The sequence below is a fragment of the Azolla caroliniana genome, unplaced genomic scaffold (genome assembly GCF_043228905.1).
Source record: "Azolla caroliniana isolate FFs.n. ecotype wild unplaced genomic scaffold, voAzoCaro1.0.p SCAF_81, whole genome shotgun sequence".
Lineage (NCBI taxonomy): Eukaryota > Viridiplantae > Streptophyta > Polypodiopsida > Salviniales > Salviniaceae > Azolla > Azolla caroliniana.
In genome coordinates this window covers 37,203-53,749 of record NW_028230516.1, presented here as the reverse complement: position 1 = coordinate 53,749, position 16,547 = coordinate 37,203, and the positions used below count along the sequence as shown (strand labels likewise).

At 37.5% G+C, this 16,547-nt stretch overlaps 1 protein-coding gene and 1 long non-coding RNA gene across 2 annotated transcripts; both read right to left on the bottom strand.

Moving 5' to 3' along the window:
- Positions 1 to 4,874: 4,874 nt before the first annotated feature.
- Positions 4,875 to 9,235, bottom strand: LOC147849317 (ER membrane protein complex subunit-like protein (Protein of unknown function DUF106, transmembrane)). The gene is made up of 8 exons (XM_087337651.1): positions 9,030 to 9,235; positions 8,864 to 8,957; positions 6,508 to 6,627; positions 6,383 to 6,431; positions 6,191 to 6,290; positions 6,040 to 6,101; positions 5,888 to 5,958; positions 4,875 to 5,178 (listed from the first exon to the last, which is right to left on the bottom strand). Exons 1-8 carry the CDS (start codon positions 9,179 to 9,181, stop codon positions 5,071 to 5,073), a joined length of 756 nt encoding a protein of 251 aa, XP_087193777.1. The 5' UTR covers positions 9,182 to 9,235; the 3' UTR covers positions 4,875 to 5,070.
- Positions 9,236 to 11,492: 2,257 nt separating this feature from the next.
- Positions 11,493 to 13,050, bottom strand: LOC147849316 (uncharacterized). Its single transcript, XR_015531801.1, has 3 exons — positions 12,934 to 13,050; positions 11,825 to 12,009; positions 11,493 to 11,756 (listed from the first exon to the last, which is right to left on the bottom strand). It is a non-coding gene; the product is annotated as an uncharacterized LOC147849316 (long non-coding RNA).
- Between the last annotated feature and the right edge of the window lie 3,497 nt (positions 13,051 to 16,547).

Below are 16,547 nucleotides of genomic sequence, written 5' to 3'. Positions count from 1 at the left end.
GTCCACCCAAAGGAACAACAAACTCTACACTTGGAGATGTGCATTTGTTGGGGATTCAACAAAAAAGTGAATGATTTGTGTAGAAATGTATGTTGTGGTGGGAAGAGGAGGGAAATAACTCTCTCTCTCTCTCTCTCTCTCTCTCTCTCTCTCTCTCTCTCTCTCTCTCAGGTAAAAGCACACAATTATATTAATTGTATGTAAAATCCACTTGTTCCAACACTTCTTAATCTCCTCTACCTATCCATCCTAGCTACTCTCTCTCTCTCTCTCTCTCTCTCTCTCTCTCTCACAGGTAAAAACACACAATTATATTAATTGTATGTAAAATCCACTTGTTCGAACACTTCTTAATCTCCTCTACCTATCCATCCTAGCTACTCTCTCTCTCTCTCTCTCTCTCTCTCAGGTAAAAGCACACAATTATATTAATTGTATGTAAAATCTACTTGTTCGAACACTTCTTAATCTCCTCTACCTATCCATCCTAGTTGTACGGAGAGGGATGTCCTGTAACGCCACTAGAAAACTTGAATGTGCATTTGAGGAAATGATCCCCACTTGCTCTAACATCCAAGAAATTCTACATAAGAATACCTTTCAACTTCTTCATATAGGCTTTCCCCCCCATGTCTATTATCAAAGATGAAAGCATTACAGATATTCTAATTGTGTTATAGTCCCCAATATTTTAAAAATTCGAACAATATCTCCATCTCGTCATTGTGTATTGTCCTCCAACAATATGGTGCAAAAAGAAAGTGTGCTTGACCCTAGTCCTCGTCTCTTTTAAGGTTGAACCTAATGGGAGCCCACCAATCATGACTCTCCATATTAATACCTTTGCACGAAATGGCAAATGGGAATGGCAACCATAGTGTAATATTTTCCAACACCTTGCATTCAACTTACATACATTCCACGTCTTTTCTGCTTTTGGAGATATCAAAGACAATGATGTCATTGCATGATGATACAATATATTTGTAGTTACTTGTAACCGCCAATCCACCTAAGGTGCAACATTTGTTTTCAATGGCAAAGATCCATGCAACAATGGTATATCTTGTAATTTCTCCCAAATAGATCCATAATTTTGTGTGTGCGTGTGTGTGGCAGATATATCCTAGAGCTAAAACAACTCAAAGAGAATAAGCTACAAAATATTACCATAACGTTTCTAATATTCACCAACTTTGTAGTTTTTCAGGGACAAGGGGAGATGACGAATGTAGACACACCTCACCACTCGATCTCTTCCTTGATGAAGCAGAAAACCAAAGAAGAACCAAACACCCTCGGATGTCGGGTTTCAAAGCAACGTGACGTGGTGTAGAACCAAATAAGAAAATAAGGGAACATGAGCTACACTGCCTAGAAGCCACCATGGTTGGGCTATCTCTCTACACCGGAACCACGGGTCACACCCACACCGAAACCCTTTGACCTCCCACTTATTTTCAAGGGGCTTGGATGGAAATGAAACTAGGCTTAGTACAAAGCCATTTCCTTTATCGAATATGTTACACCATACCATGTTTTGTACAATACTAGAACTCTTTTAGCTTAAGTTCTATTTTTATTTTTTTTGATGATTGGATAAATACCCCATTGTGTTGTACACCAATTGTCTCATGGGCCACTTTTTGGCCTTAGAAGACGTTAATATATCTTTATCTCTTTCTCTCTATGTCTACTTGCAAATTGAATCAGAGAATCCCCTAACATACAAACCAACCCCATTATTGAAGCAAGTGGGCATCTCTCTCTCTCTCTCTCTCTCTCTCTCTCTCTCTCTCTCTCTCTCATTTGTCAATAGAGTTGGGACTGGAACTCAATGTAGATCCCGATCTAAATGGCTCTCCCATGTAAATAGATATCCATTGACTTACAACCCTTGTCATCCCTCGTCCACACACACACACATGACCTATGTGTGCTCACAAAGCACCCCTTTTCTCTCTTCTCACCCTTATCATTCACATATGCACGTGCCCTTTGAGGCCAAAAGTTCAAGTGCTTTCCATCTACATCCATCTAAAAATGTTGTCTTGTTTGTATCCCCTTTTTTCAAATGCATGGAAATGATTTATTGACTTTTTTCCCGCGTGAAATTTATCCTAGTAGACATTTTCAATTTCCACCTAGAAAAGCAAAGTTGATGGCAAGCCTCTCTTGATAATTTGTTTACATCACATATAGGCCCTATCTCCTTCCGAGTACAGGCATGAAAGCTTTTCCATCGTGCCATTTGACAAAACCCATCCCAAGTTATTTGGACATGGAAATCATTTGAAATGGGCCCAGTACAAATATCAACATTTTGGGCAATTTATAGGTCAAAGAAAAACCTCATGCTCACAAAAAGAAGTCAATGAGTGAAAAAAAACTATTTTGACTAGGAAGAATCGACGTGCCACTCAAGAGACACAATGCCAACCCCATTGGGGCTTGAAAGATATGTTATTATATGGAGTCCCCATATTTTTATTTGACTTTTTGTAGGAATGACATTATATTAGCCAATAATTCTAATTTCTAGTTACCATCTCTTCAACAAGTGCATCTCTCAAGAATAGAGGTACCTAGTACCTCCATATTCCAAATGGAATGGGTTACTTTTTAATTTGACTTTTTGTAGGAATGGCATTATATTAGCCAATAATTCTAATGTCTAGTTACCATCTCTTCAACAAGTTCATCTCTCAAGAAAAGAGGTACCTAGTACCTCCATATTCCAAATAAATGGGTTACTTTTTAATATGCCTACATCTTACAAGAGGTGCACTCTTGTGTATACCTATTCCTCCCTCAAATTTATAGCTTGAGATTGCAATCATTTGTGATTTTCCATTCATAATACATTGGGAAAAAAGAAAATATATTATTAGTTTATCAACTTCTTAAGAGATGGTGTTTGTTTGGTTACATACATATGCTTTTGTTCAATGTCAAAAGTGCTTGATTGACAATTGAGTGTTCAAATTATTGAGCTATTAAGCTTTTTATTTTTGCTTAAATGTCAATTACATTATATATACACTACAATGTTATGTTATTATTTTACATGTTGGCATTTATGACCAAATCTATCCCTTATAAAGAGAGGTAATGTAATATATTGTAGTTTAATGATAACCTCAACATGCTAATAAGATTCTCTCTTCCCCAATGTACAAATGTTTCACCACTATCACTCACATCACACCTCTCACATATTTTAGAGAGAGGTGAAACATGCAAAAATAGTCGACGAAGCCTAGTGAATGAGAATTTGAATACTCGAGATTATCAAATGAACTGCACTTCTCTTTCCTAGGTGTTAGAATTGATTAATCTCCAATATCAAGAAGGGTGATTTTTAAGCATTTTGCATTTTCTGTATGCATGAACATCATAAACCCTTCCCACTTTCTCACTTTCTTGACAATTATCATCCTTATTCCATTCCTCAGTAGTTTATTTCCTTTGGGTTGAGCTGGAATAAAAAAATAATCATTGTTTTAGAGCTTTGTTGCCCCCACTCAATCTAAGTTATATTGCTATCTATTCCTTTGTCCAATCAATTGCTCACCAATTCTTTAAGTTGATATTTATCTATATCAATGATTTATGTTGATATAATCATGTTCCGCATGCATGTGTAGTCAACTCATCATAGCCAACATTCCAAGTTCATATTATCTCTCGGCCCAAAGACATACTCCCAATCCATATTGTTCCATATTTGCTTGACCCTCTCATCTACAACTTTGTATAATCCATTGCTTTACACTCTTTACACAATGATATTTCTTATTCCCCTATCACTCATTGTTTCAATGCTCACATTGCTAAACAATTGTAGTCAATTCCCACATAACACTTCAAGATTTCCTCTTCTCTTCTAGACCATAAACAATTGTAGTCAAATTCCCACAAAATTGAAAAGACTTCAAGATTTTCTCTTCTCTTCTAAAACATAGCAATGATTATATCATTTCTTTTGGCAACACACTCACCATTCATCTTCCCTTTATAAGGATTCATCTCTCTCACTTTCTAGTCATAAACTTGGTGGTTATTGCACCATAATAACTAGGTCATACTATTGAGAGAACCCAATTGTTTTTATCCTTGCTATATAGGCTGGGTCTTAACCAACAGATCACAATCAGTGTCCTCCATAGACACTAAAAGATATCTTTCTCTCTATCTCTTTATGCTGATAAAAACATATAACCCTTTTCAATGAAATAATTCTGCACGTTGATAGATGAAAATAAAATCAAAGATCAATAAAACATTTGTACTCAAATAAATTAAGGTATTGTATTCTACCGGAAGTTACAGAAACACATACTTTATTTTGGCAACAAGCAACACAACAAAGAATTTGGTATTGATGAAAGATTCGTACAGAACCTTAGCTGAAAGCTTGGAAATGGCAATGCACTGCCTTCATCTTTATGCTAGTAATTGTTAATGCAAAATATAAATTACAAACGCATGAATCTTTGATGTAGCACAAAATGTGAGCACAGGTAAAGAGATGGAATACAAACAAGTAGACCATGTATCAATAGTAGATCTTAGCCTGTTTGTTGTAAATGCAATCGAAGACAACACGAAGAATCACAGAACAAAAACCTACTACGCGAAGAATCACAGAACTAAATACTATTATTTGCATCAATCTGCATATTGTGAGACTTGAATCAAGGTTTACCCAGTCGCATATAGATATTCACATAACACAAATAGAAAATTTCCTCTTAGCTATAGCTTAGCCACGTCCTACACAAGCCTAGATATAGAAGATGAAAACCAGGTTTGAAAATTAATATTCATCAAACCTTGTTAAGATACCAGTACAAGGGCATTAAGAGGGAAAAAACTCATAAATCCAACCACTAAGTCAATCATCATCAATGGCTGATTCAAGTGAGTTTACATAATCAATTCACCTCATTTATAAACTTAGCCACATCCAAAACAAAAGGGCCTTCCTTCAGCCCCATTGCTTGTACATCTCTGTTGTGCTTCTTTTGACAAGTAAAGAAGAACTTCACAATTTGCATTTTGCTGATATCATCTTGAAAGTAGCTGCCTTAAAAGAATCTCTGCCTCTTGCTCCAATTTGGGCAATGCCCATTCATGCTGGATCAATTCCAAGCCATCCTTTTCAGCTGTGAGAGTCTAAACCGACAAAAAATCTGAATTTAGAAAACAATGCCAGGAAATATCTATGAATGAATAAGATGAACCATCTCATACTTAAAAAGACAAAAGTACATTTAATTTCACCCCGCATTAACTGGTATCGCAATGGCAGCATTTTGCAGTGATAGTAAATCTATCAATTGAATCTCTTTGTCAATTAATTAAAACCTCAGAAGTGCAGAAATTATACATACAAGACATCACATGTCAAATTGAGGATGGAAGAAAAAAAAATAAGAACACTCAATGAGCAGCAGAAATGGAATACATACAGTAAAACACAGTCTGAAATTCAAAATTATTTTCAGAGCATTAGAGAGCAGAAGATTGAAAAAACATCCTCTTGACATTATTAAATGTTTGGAATGAAATTGCAAACTCCATGAAAATCTATAACATGATTTAATTAAACTTGTTGAATTCTCTAAATATGGCTGAACTCAGTAATTCATTATTATACTCATCCCTTGCATTACTCATTTGTCTGATACAATCATGATTATGGGTGAATCTATACAAAACTAGTGGAGAACATCATGATAATTTTGCAAGCAGACCTAGAAATATCAATGGCATCCAGCTGTTGATCATTATAAAAATACGCCAAATGCAATAAATCAAAATCTGATGCTATCTTTTCCTTGATTCTAACTTCTAAGTACATCCAAAGAATTATTCAAAATACCTTGGAAGAATCTACACCAAATCCACCCATCTGGCCCCCCATTTGCATCATTCTCTGTGTATCATCCGTTGCTGCCAAAAATTGCAACAAAATGGTGTTAACTGGATACACCAGAAAACAGCTTTCTTAAACATACAAGTTCACGTTCATACCATTTTCTTCTCCAAGGATCAAGCTGAAGAACCCACGAAGTCCAAATAGATTCAAGAAATACCTATTATAATTTTGACAGAAATCATCTTTCAGGCAATACTATCTAGCAGTGCAGTTCTGGAGCAATAAGAAGAAGATGATTATGTATACCATGAACGGCTACTAACATAACTGACATCCACAGAGCTCAAGTCAATTCCATTTTGTAACATTGGCCTAAATCTTTGAGTTAGAGGGAATGGAATCTTTGCTGTAAAGAAACAATCCTCAACATGGGTCCCAAAAGCTGATAAATTATTGATAGAAATTTAAGCCGACTAACGAGATGCAATCTACATTCACCTGCCACAAAGCCTGAGAAGAAAAAATTTACCCATGCAAAAGTGAGGGTCTGCATGGAACAAGAGCCATGATTAGTCTGAGGCTCTTGCCTAATAATGAATGTAACAATCACGGAATATATAAACCTGAGGAATAATCATGGATAAATTCTTCTTCATCATATCCATGGCCATATTTGGATCTGAAAACATTTGAGCTTGTACATTTTGAGTTTGTCCCTTTGGAACATGTAATAATCCATTTTCCTGAGACAAAAGTGCAAAAATAATATATATAGAATCAACATCTGAAGAAACAAGATCACAATCATTAGTTGTGCACAAGAATCCATCACATGTAACTTCGCCAAGATCGACGTTTCGAACTAAAAAAAGGGGTATCATGGAGAGAGGCTAATAATGAGCCCAACTTTTTCATGATTGTGATCTGCATGATAACTTCTACTACAATACAAAACCAAAGCAGGTTTACTCATTTCCAAAATTAAGAAACAGTATGAAGCATTTCTAGTAGATGTATTTACATAATATGGATATATCTTTGACATGCTCAGAGGTAGAAATATATCAAGCTTGATATAGAAGATAAGACATGTCTTCAAGATATGTCCATATTAAAACTTTTACAGCTCGTCTACAAAGAAGTAGATTAGAACCATAAAAGGAACTTTCAATAAACTTGGAAGATGATTTTATTGTAAAAATAGATCAAAGCTAACATTATTCTTTACACAATCATAATTTTCTGATTAGCATATGCTGAGGACAAATTCCTTGTCCATGTTCTATTTTCAAATTGTGCATGTAGAAGGAAAAAATGATATTCATGCATTTTCAAGCAGACACTAGTGTTGGCAATGTCTTTTGCTTACAATCATAAGCTCAATGAAATGAATGAGCAATTTCCTGAAGTTGATGATTACAAGGATATGTTATCTACCTGAACATGCAGTGTAATATCAGAAAGGGGATTCTTATTATTCATGAAGCAGAAATTGCTGATGGTGATTTCACAAAGATATATGATCAGCTAGCTTATGTGCAGCATTATGAGCAGCATAATCTCAGAGATGGGTTTCATATCATGCATGAAAAACTATGTGTCGCAAAGCAGTTAAGGCCTAAAGTATTGGTAGAAATACATGTTCCGCCGCATACAGGGAGTCACAAAATTGAGGCTACAATGAAATTGGTTGAGATTTTTTCGTGATGATATGTTGAAACATCCACAAGGACATTCATAACTTGCCAAAAAGCTAAATTTGACATAGAAAAGGCATCAGGCATTGTGCAGCCTATGCCAACACGAAACAGACAAAAGGAAAGAATAGCTATGGATTTAATTGTTCAAGATCACAACCAAGAATTATGGGACATAGGCTATCATATGTGGATTCAGTATGAAGACCCAGTTTATTTGCATTGGAAAGAAGATAATGCCAAAACACGAGATCAGCATATTATGCATAAAAACATCATGAGATACCCTTGTGTCTAGTCAGCATATTACACATAAAAACATCATGAGAACAACAAGTACATTTTGGTGAACTGTGTTTGAGACCCTGCATATTACCATAAAGTTTTACCTTCTTTCCATCCATGGGCAATGGTGGGCATTACCTTTAAATTCATCTTTTTTCTATCCGCTGACAATGATTGGCCAATTCTAGTATTCTAAGTTTTCATAGATCCAAGAGGAATAGTAAGTTCACGTAAATTTGCAAGCCTAAATTTCACCTTTCACAGGTGAGAGGGTTGTCATATTATCCTTGCAAGGCTAAACCAAGGTTACTGACACAAATTTATCAAAAACATCCATGTATCCTGGTGGACCTCTGCAGACACATCTACAAGTCTGCAGCATACTGCAGTCGCACATTTTTTATAATTTAGAAATTTATTGCTTATAACATTGAGCTCTAATTATAGTTTGTAATTGCAGCTGCTGGCTCAATCAATTTCTTGCTTGCTTGCTTGCTAATACATTTGTTCTAGAAATGTATATATCCCACATGAGGTAACATAGGATAAGCAAGAAAAAGGCCATATTACTGTTGATAGTGTTTTTAGACCAAAAATCGGTAACAAGAGGGATTTTCAATTTGTGGGGCCTGGAAAATCGGTTTTTTTATTGATCACGATTTTGACTAACGACATTTTTTATAAGTTAGCTTACAACATTGAGCTCTAATTATAGTTTGTAATTTTAGCTGCTGGATCCATCAATTTCTTACTTGCTTGCTAATACATTTGTTCTAGACATGTATATATGCCACATGAGTTAACATAGGATAAGCAAGAAAAATACAATATTACTGTTGATAGTGTTTTTAGACCAAAAACCAGCAACAATAGGGATTTTCAATTTGTCGGGCTTGGAAAAATGGTTTTTTATGGATCAAAATTTAAACACATTGCCTCGGAGAAACGGACCTAACCTGAATCAATGTCGATCTTTCTTTTACTATTGGGAGCATACCTCGTTATTGTAGTAGGTGCGACGGGATCGGAATGATTTGGCTGGAATGAAGTTACCCGCAGCCCTGAGATATCTGGCTCGCAAGACGATCTGCCTGCAAGGGAGGGATCAACAGAATTAAGCCATGAAAGGAGAACCCAGAGGTGGGGGTGGAGTTTACCCTTACCCTTCTTTGAGCGACTTGAGATCGGGCGTGGACGAGGAGCGTATGAGCTTGGACACGAAGTAGCGGAGGACGCCGATCAGGACCATGACGACGGAGAGAGGAACCAGCACCCAGTCGCGGATCGCGGTGTCCAGCACGAGGTCGTTCGCCATGGCTACCACTCGCCCTCTCCGCCTGCAGGTCTACAGATAGACCTAAAACTAAAAGCCAATATCGTCCTGTCTTCTGCAATATATATACATACATTATTACATATATGCAGTATGTATGTATGTACGTATATACATACATACATACATACATTTGATATATACATACACACACACGCTCGTGACTAACTGCTACCAAATATTAAAGAGGGCAAGTGAGGGAATCGCGGAGAGGGACGGTGCAGGTCACATCGCTGATGGCACGTTCGATCTCCACCGTCCAAGATGGATAAAAAGCTGACAACGTCTGTCAGAAGGAGCCCGACTCTGCGAAAAGGAGCCCGACTCTCCCACAGGGAGCCCGACTCTGTAAAAAAGGAGCCCCGCTGTCAGACAACCTATGCAAGAGGGAGCCCGACTCTGTCAGAAGGAGCCCCGCTGTCAGATCACATCAGTAAGAAGGAGCCCGACTCTGTCAAAAGGAGCCCGACTCTGTAGCAACAAACATCAAAAACTCCACAAAATTGTAAGTGTACAACAAATATTTTCCATGAAACTGACCATAAAATTTCTCAAAAAAACGTAAAGGTTCAAATAACAAGTCTTACATAAAATATTAAAATGTCAGATGTTGACAACCCTAAATTGAAATATACATATTAAGATTATGGCTCATGTCGGGATGATTGCAAGATGCAACCACAATTTTTACAACATGTAACATTTGAGTCCCTTGAAGTCAAGGTCAAGCCATCGCAACGCAAACACCGAACCTTCTCATGGTCAACCAATGGCAATCTCCTCCTAGCCCGACTAGCACCTCTTTATAATTTTCCGGAGTGGGATTTGGAAGTGTTTGGGGAGCTGCCAATAAGTTCTTGCGAGATGTCTATTGTTGCACGAGATGTCTATTGTTGCTGCCAATAAGTTCTTGCGAGATGTCTATTTTCGACATACCTTTCCAATATTCTCTCTGCTTCTTTAAGTCGAGACCTTTGATCCCTACAATTCGCACGAGGTGCAAACCGACCACTCTCACATATTTCTTGTCGTTGCTTGTACCATTCTATTACCGTTCCTCCTATGCAAGTGCCAGTTTCACTGTCCCCGATTAAGACATGTAGAAGGTCGGTAATTGATCGGTTTATTCTTCCCCTCAAGGCAGTATACTTGATAAACTGCCAATGTCTTTCCACAATATTGGTAGTGTCAACATGTCCATAGTTGAACATTCTACCAAACTTGGGCCAGAGTTTCCTCCACACACATGTCAAACCACAAATGTGTTTGGGACCGTTGCCCATTTACAACAATCCAAGATTGACGGTCTGTTGCAACCACATTAGTTATGGCATTATATGACGTCCAACATTTATCGATCACTATCGCATTTGGCCTCACCGTGGGCATCCTTGCGAATATGACTCTCAAACAAGTTTCTAATGCCACTTGCTCATGGTTTGACCCCTTATCAGAACTACAAAGCATGTACCATAATGGGATCCCAATTCCCATGGCATTGGGGGCAACTGCGGCATATAATGGTAGCCCAAATTGGTTTGTTTTAAATGTCGAGTCGATTGCCCAAGAGTTGTTTAGGGTCAACCGCTCACACATTTCCAACATCCATTGATCTTGAAGTATCAAGATAAATGGTTGTATGGCGGGAGATCCTGGTTCACCATGCAGGTAGGGTTGAACATGTGCCACTTTCCCAAGATCTCGGAGTGCATAGGCATGATGCAAGATCAAAGCCCAATCAACCTTAGTCATGGCACTCCCGATTTTTAACCTTAGTCATAAGATTGACATTGAGTCTTATTATGTCTTTGAAATGGATTGACATTGAGTCTTATTTATGTCTTTGAAATGGATTGACATTGAGTCTTATTTATGTCTTTGAAATGGAATGACATCGAGTCTTATTATGTCTTATTATGTCTTTGAATTGGATTGACATTGAGTCTTATTATGTCTTTGAAATGGATTGACATTATGTCTTATTATGTATTCTTTACGTAAGGACTGAAGCACTCTTTCTATATACTTACTCTTTATTGGCCTTTCTCAAAAACCATTGCCTTCACTACTTGTCAATAAGCTATTAGTCTTATTCTTTTGACACCCAAAACAATTCCAATATACAACCAAAATGATTTTCATATACAACCAAAATGAGATTCATACACAACCAAAATGAGATTCATATACAACCAAAATGCGATTCAAAAATTGATTCATATTCAACCAAGATGAGATTCATATACAACCAAAATGAGATTCAAAAATTGATTCATATTAAACCAAGATGAGATTCATATACAACCAAAATGATTTACATTGAGTCATATACAACCAAAATGATTTACATTGAGTCATCTACAACCAAAATGATTTACATTGAGTCATCTACAACCAAAATGAGATTCATATACAACCAAAATGATTTACATTGAGTCATATACAACCATTGCAAAATGACTCCACGTAGTCATATGCCCAAAGTCCTTCGTGCCCATTTTGCCATGATTTTCCGAAGGAGCTCCACGTCTTCGAATCCAAACCATTGCTCCTTACCCTACAATTGAAGATGCCATCAACAAAAACAAAAACAAATGCTCAAATTCAAATCTCATAAATACTTACAAATTGATCGGACTCAAATCCTTGAATCAACTCCTCGACCAACATGCGAATAGTTTGCATCACGTAATACCCACAATCGGTCCCATTAGGTTGGGTTGGGATACGCAATTCATGGAATTGCCCGTTGTTGATGATGCAATGGTCATGTGTCCGACTCGAGATATGTCGTATAGCCTATAGAAGATCTTAAATACACACAAACATGTATTCAATCATACACATGCACACACATTCGCAGCCCATGGAAGATCTAAAATACACAAATACATGTATTCAATCATACACATGTATACACACACATTCCCAAATAAATGTATTCATCATACAACAAACACACACATTCACAGCCCAAAGAAGATCTTAAATACACACATACATGTATTCAACCATCACACACACAAATGTATTCAATCATACACACACAGAAATGTATTCAATCATACACATGTATACACACACATTCCCAAATAAATGTATTCAATCATACAACAAACACACACATTCACAGCCCAAAGAAGATCTTAAATACACACATACATGTATTCAACCATCACACACACAAATGTATTCAATCATACACACACAGAAATGTATTCAATCATACACATGTATACACGCACATTCCCAAATAAATGTATTCAATCATACAACAAACACACACATTCACAGCCCAAAGAAGATCTTAAATACACACATACATGTATTCAACCATCACACACACAAATGTATTCAATCATACACACACAGAAATGTATTCAATCATACACATGTATACACGCACATTCCCAAATAAATGTATTCAATCATACAACAAACACACACATTCACAGCCCAAAGAAGATCTTAAATACACACATACATGTAACCCTAAACCCATCACACACACAAATGTATTCAATCATACACACACAGAAATGTATTCAATCATACACACACATACATGTATTTAATCATACACATACACACACAAATGTATTGAATCATACACACATACATGTATTTAATCATACACACATTTATGGTACCTATTAGAAGCAACCCTAAACCTAATAGAAAGAATATGATACCTAATAAAAACCAAAACCTAATAGAAGGAATATGATGCCTACCTCTGGACTGCAGGTGCTCGCAGTGCCTCACCGAAGATGTTTGCAACGAGTGCTCGCAGACAGGTGGTGCGCCTTGCTAAAAAACCCTAAACCCTCAAACCCATGAATGACAGAAAATGACAAAAAATGACAGAAAATGGGTTTTTATACTTCCTTGAACATGAATGAGAAGGGCTCCCTTTTGACAAAATGGAGCCATTCTTTAATGAGTCGGGCTCCATTTTGCCTGAATGGGTTTTTATACTTCCCTGAACATGAATGAGAAGGGCTCCCTTTCACAAAGTGGAGCCCTTCTTTAATGAGTCGGGCTCCATTTTGTATGAGCCGGGCTCCCTTTTTACGTGGCGCGCTTTTTCGCGCCTATTCCACATCCATCTTGGACGGTGGAGATCGAACGCGCCATCAGCGGTGCGACCTGCACCGTCCCCCTCCGCGATTCCCTCACTTGGCCTCTTTAATATTTGGTAGTAGTTAGACACCACGCACACACACATACACACATACCTACATGTATACACGTATGTATGTAGTGCATATACATCATGCATACAATGGGCTATTTGAAGACTTTACGTCTTGCGATCACTCTTACTATATTCCTTGCGGCTCTTGGACAATCACCACTAGGGGGGGGGGGGGCTTGATCCTCATGGTACCCTTGAACCCCATAGCCATATTAGTGTTCTTGATAAGCAACTAACATCAGAAATTGTAATGGTCATTTCTTCTTCACGAGTGTCTCCTAGCAACATCATGTATAACTTATTGTGGACTTTCTCTAACTCATGAGTTCTTATTATACATCAACCTATCAATGTTACGTTCTCATCTTTTGTTTGGTTGATTGAATGCACTAAGCTTGACAATAATCATAGCCATAAACATTCGAGGGCCAACAAGTTCCTAGAATTGAGAAACAATGGTGCCTATTATTAACCAATACATGCATACATTGACATGTTATCTGAGAACTTACCTAAAGTGAGATAATAAACCCATTCATCAAGTGTTGACCAATAAATATCTCACATACTACTTCAATCATGTATTAACATATTCTATTTGTCCATTATTTTATGGATGATGTCAAAAGTCAAAAGCGATCAAACAATCGACAATCACTAATGATGGTCTTTAGGGAACCATGAATCTAATTATTTCACATAGAAGGTATGGTGCATCCTTCGTTAGTAATGGTGTTGTAGTTAATGCTATGGGTTATCTTTGAAAATCATGTAATGATGACTAGAATGACATTGCCCTCCCAACAAAGTGTCAACTCTAAAACAAAATCCATAGAAATGTTTTTTGGTTTGGGATAGGTGATGGTTGCAAAATCCCATGGAACAAGTGCATAGGATCCTTTGCTTGTCAACATATATTATATGATTGAATAAAGAGCTAATACATCAATGAAATTAGGCCACCATTATTTTCACCCAACAAGTCCAAGAATATTGACCACAAATTTCATCAATATACATCGGGAGGATCTAAGACTACAATTTTTTGTTTCCAAGAGAAACATGATATGCCCGACAAAACATCGAAGCTTGGAAGTATCGTTTGAAACATATAAACTCCAATAATGAAATAGTGGTTTGATCCTATTCATTTTTAAGATGAAGTTAAATCAAGGCTAAAACCTCATTATGTAATAATGGATATGAAGGGAGAGATGCTTGAATATACGCAAACAAAGAAGCATCATGATGTGCCTCAAACATGATGGCTCCCAAAGGTTGAACTAATAGGCGTATAGAACCACATCCACATCCTATGGTTACTACTCAAATGTTGGATCACTTGATGCGAGCTCAATATGTGAGTTCCACATGACAAAGCATTTGATTTTACCTATAGAAGAACAAGGAAAACGTGTGGACATCAAATCAACATGAGAAACCGTTGAAGTATGCCCTTAATCTTACCTCTGGCTAGGAAATCTTAACATATGCCAAGAACTCCAGTTTTCAATTATCACTATAAATCTTGACTTTATGAGGAGTTCCTTGCATAACATATACCAGTTCTCTAAAGGATTAAGTGTACCCAAAAGTTCCTTCCATGAATTCAATAATTAATTTTTGCAACCCGAAGCTTCTAAAATTGATAGGTGAATGGATATCATTTATGGTCAACCCTATCAAATGATAACATATTTCCCAAAGCAAAATCAAAACATCTACTTTGAATATAGCATATTGATGGAAAAGATTTTGGATGGGCAAGAATTGGCGCCATAGTGAAAGCATGCTTCAAGACAATGGTTCTAGTTTCTATTACACACATTCAAATGGTACACCTTTGTGATCATTCTATTGATGGCGACATAGAATCCGTCCTTAGAAAGTCATAAAGAATTTATGAAGAGCATTTCACATCTTCCTTATGTTCGTCTCATGTAATAATGAAGAAAGCTAAAATTCCTCTACTTATGATGTATACCTTTAAGAGCTTTATTTATACACCTGCTATTACACCAACTTCATTCCATTAGAAATTTGATTCACATCTAATTTGTTTCTAGTGCCTCTAGCATTGTATCAAACTATTGTTTTCCATAATCAAAGAGAACTTAGTATAGGGCTAGAGTGTCTAATTTGCAATCTCTATATATTAGTCACGTGGTCACAAATCTACCAAAATTATGTTGTTGAAATTTTACGGTAGAAAAAGTACTTATTATTTGTATTTTTGTGAATGTAAACGTGCGGAAGCATTAGACAGAACTGGCTCAGCCGGATAGCAACAGAGAATAAGATGAAGGTTTAATGCAGAAGCTTAGTATACAAAGAGTATAAGTGGGAGAGACAGAGAGAGCAGAACGTAAGTGTAGATTCAAAAAATGAAAATACTCTGTAACTTTGTACATACAACGTGCTAAACAACACTATTTATACAAGTCCATAAAGGACTGACATAAGTACTAACAGGTACTTCAATATTCCTACGTGCGACTGACACTAACTACGAGACAATGATTACCTAGTAGTCTAGGCTACTATTAGGCTTCCAGTTCCCGCTCAAATCCGGCTCTCCGATCCGTCTCCCCGATCCGGATCCGGTTGAGCTTGCTCGCTCAACACTCCCCCTCAAGCTCAACTTGAGGTTGGATCGTGGTGTTAGTGTCCACGGCAACCGGTTCTTCTACCGGCTCCTTCTGGCGTTGCTCCTCCTTGCTTGCGCTCCTCGTCCGGTTCGGTCTTGTTTGCCACGACCCTTTTGGTTCTGTGCACCTCGACCTCCTCGGTTGGCTTGTCTGCTCAACATGCCCATTTAAGCTCCCTCGGTGCTGCGACTCCAACGCTTGTCAACCCATCAGTTCCTTCCAGTTGGCGTCAACTTCCGCTTCGTCTCTGTTCGTTTGGCCTTTAGTTGATCCGACTTCTCCGAATCTTGAACCGAATCGGTTTCCTTCGATTCATTCCAGCTCTTGTTCGAATTGGTGTTCTCCAACTCGTCTTCCGGTTTCAGGCCCTTCACCATATCAGACCATGTCCGAGTCTTGGCCTTCTCCTTCCGGTCGGCTCTATCCTTCTTGACTCTGTCGCCGTTGCCGCTCGTTCCGACTTGTTTGGATGTGCCAACTTCCTTCGCCGACTCAGCTTCCT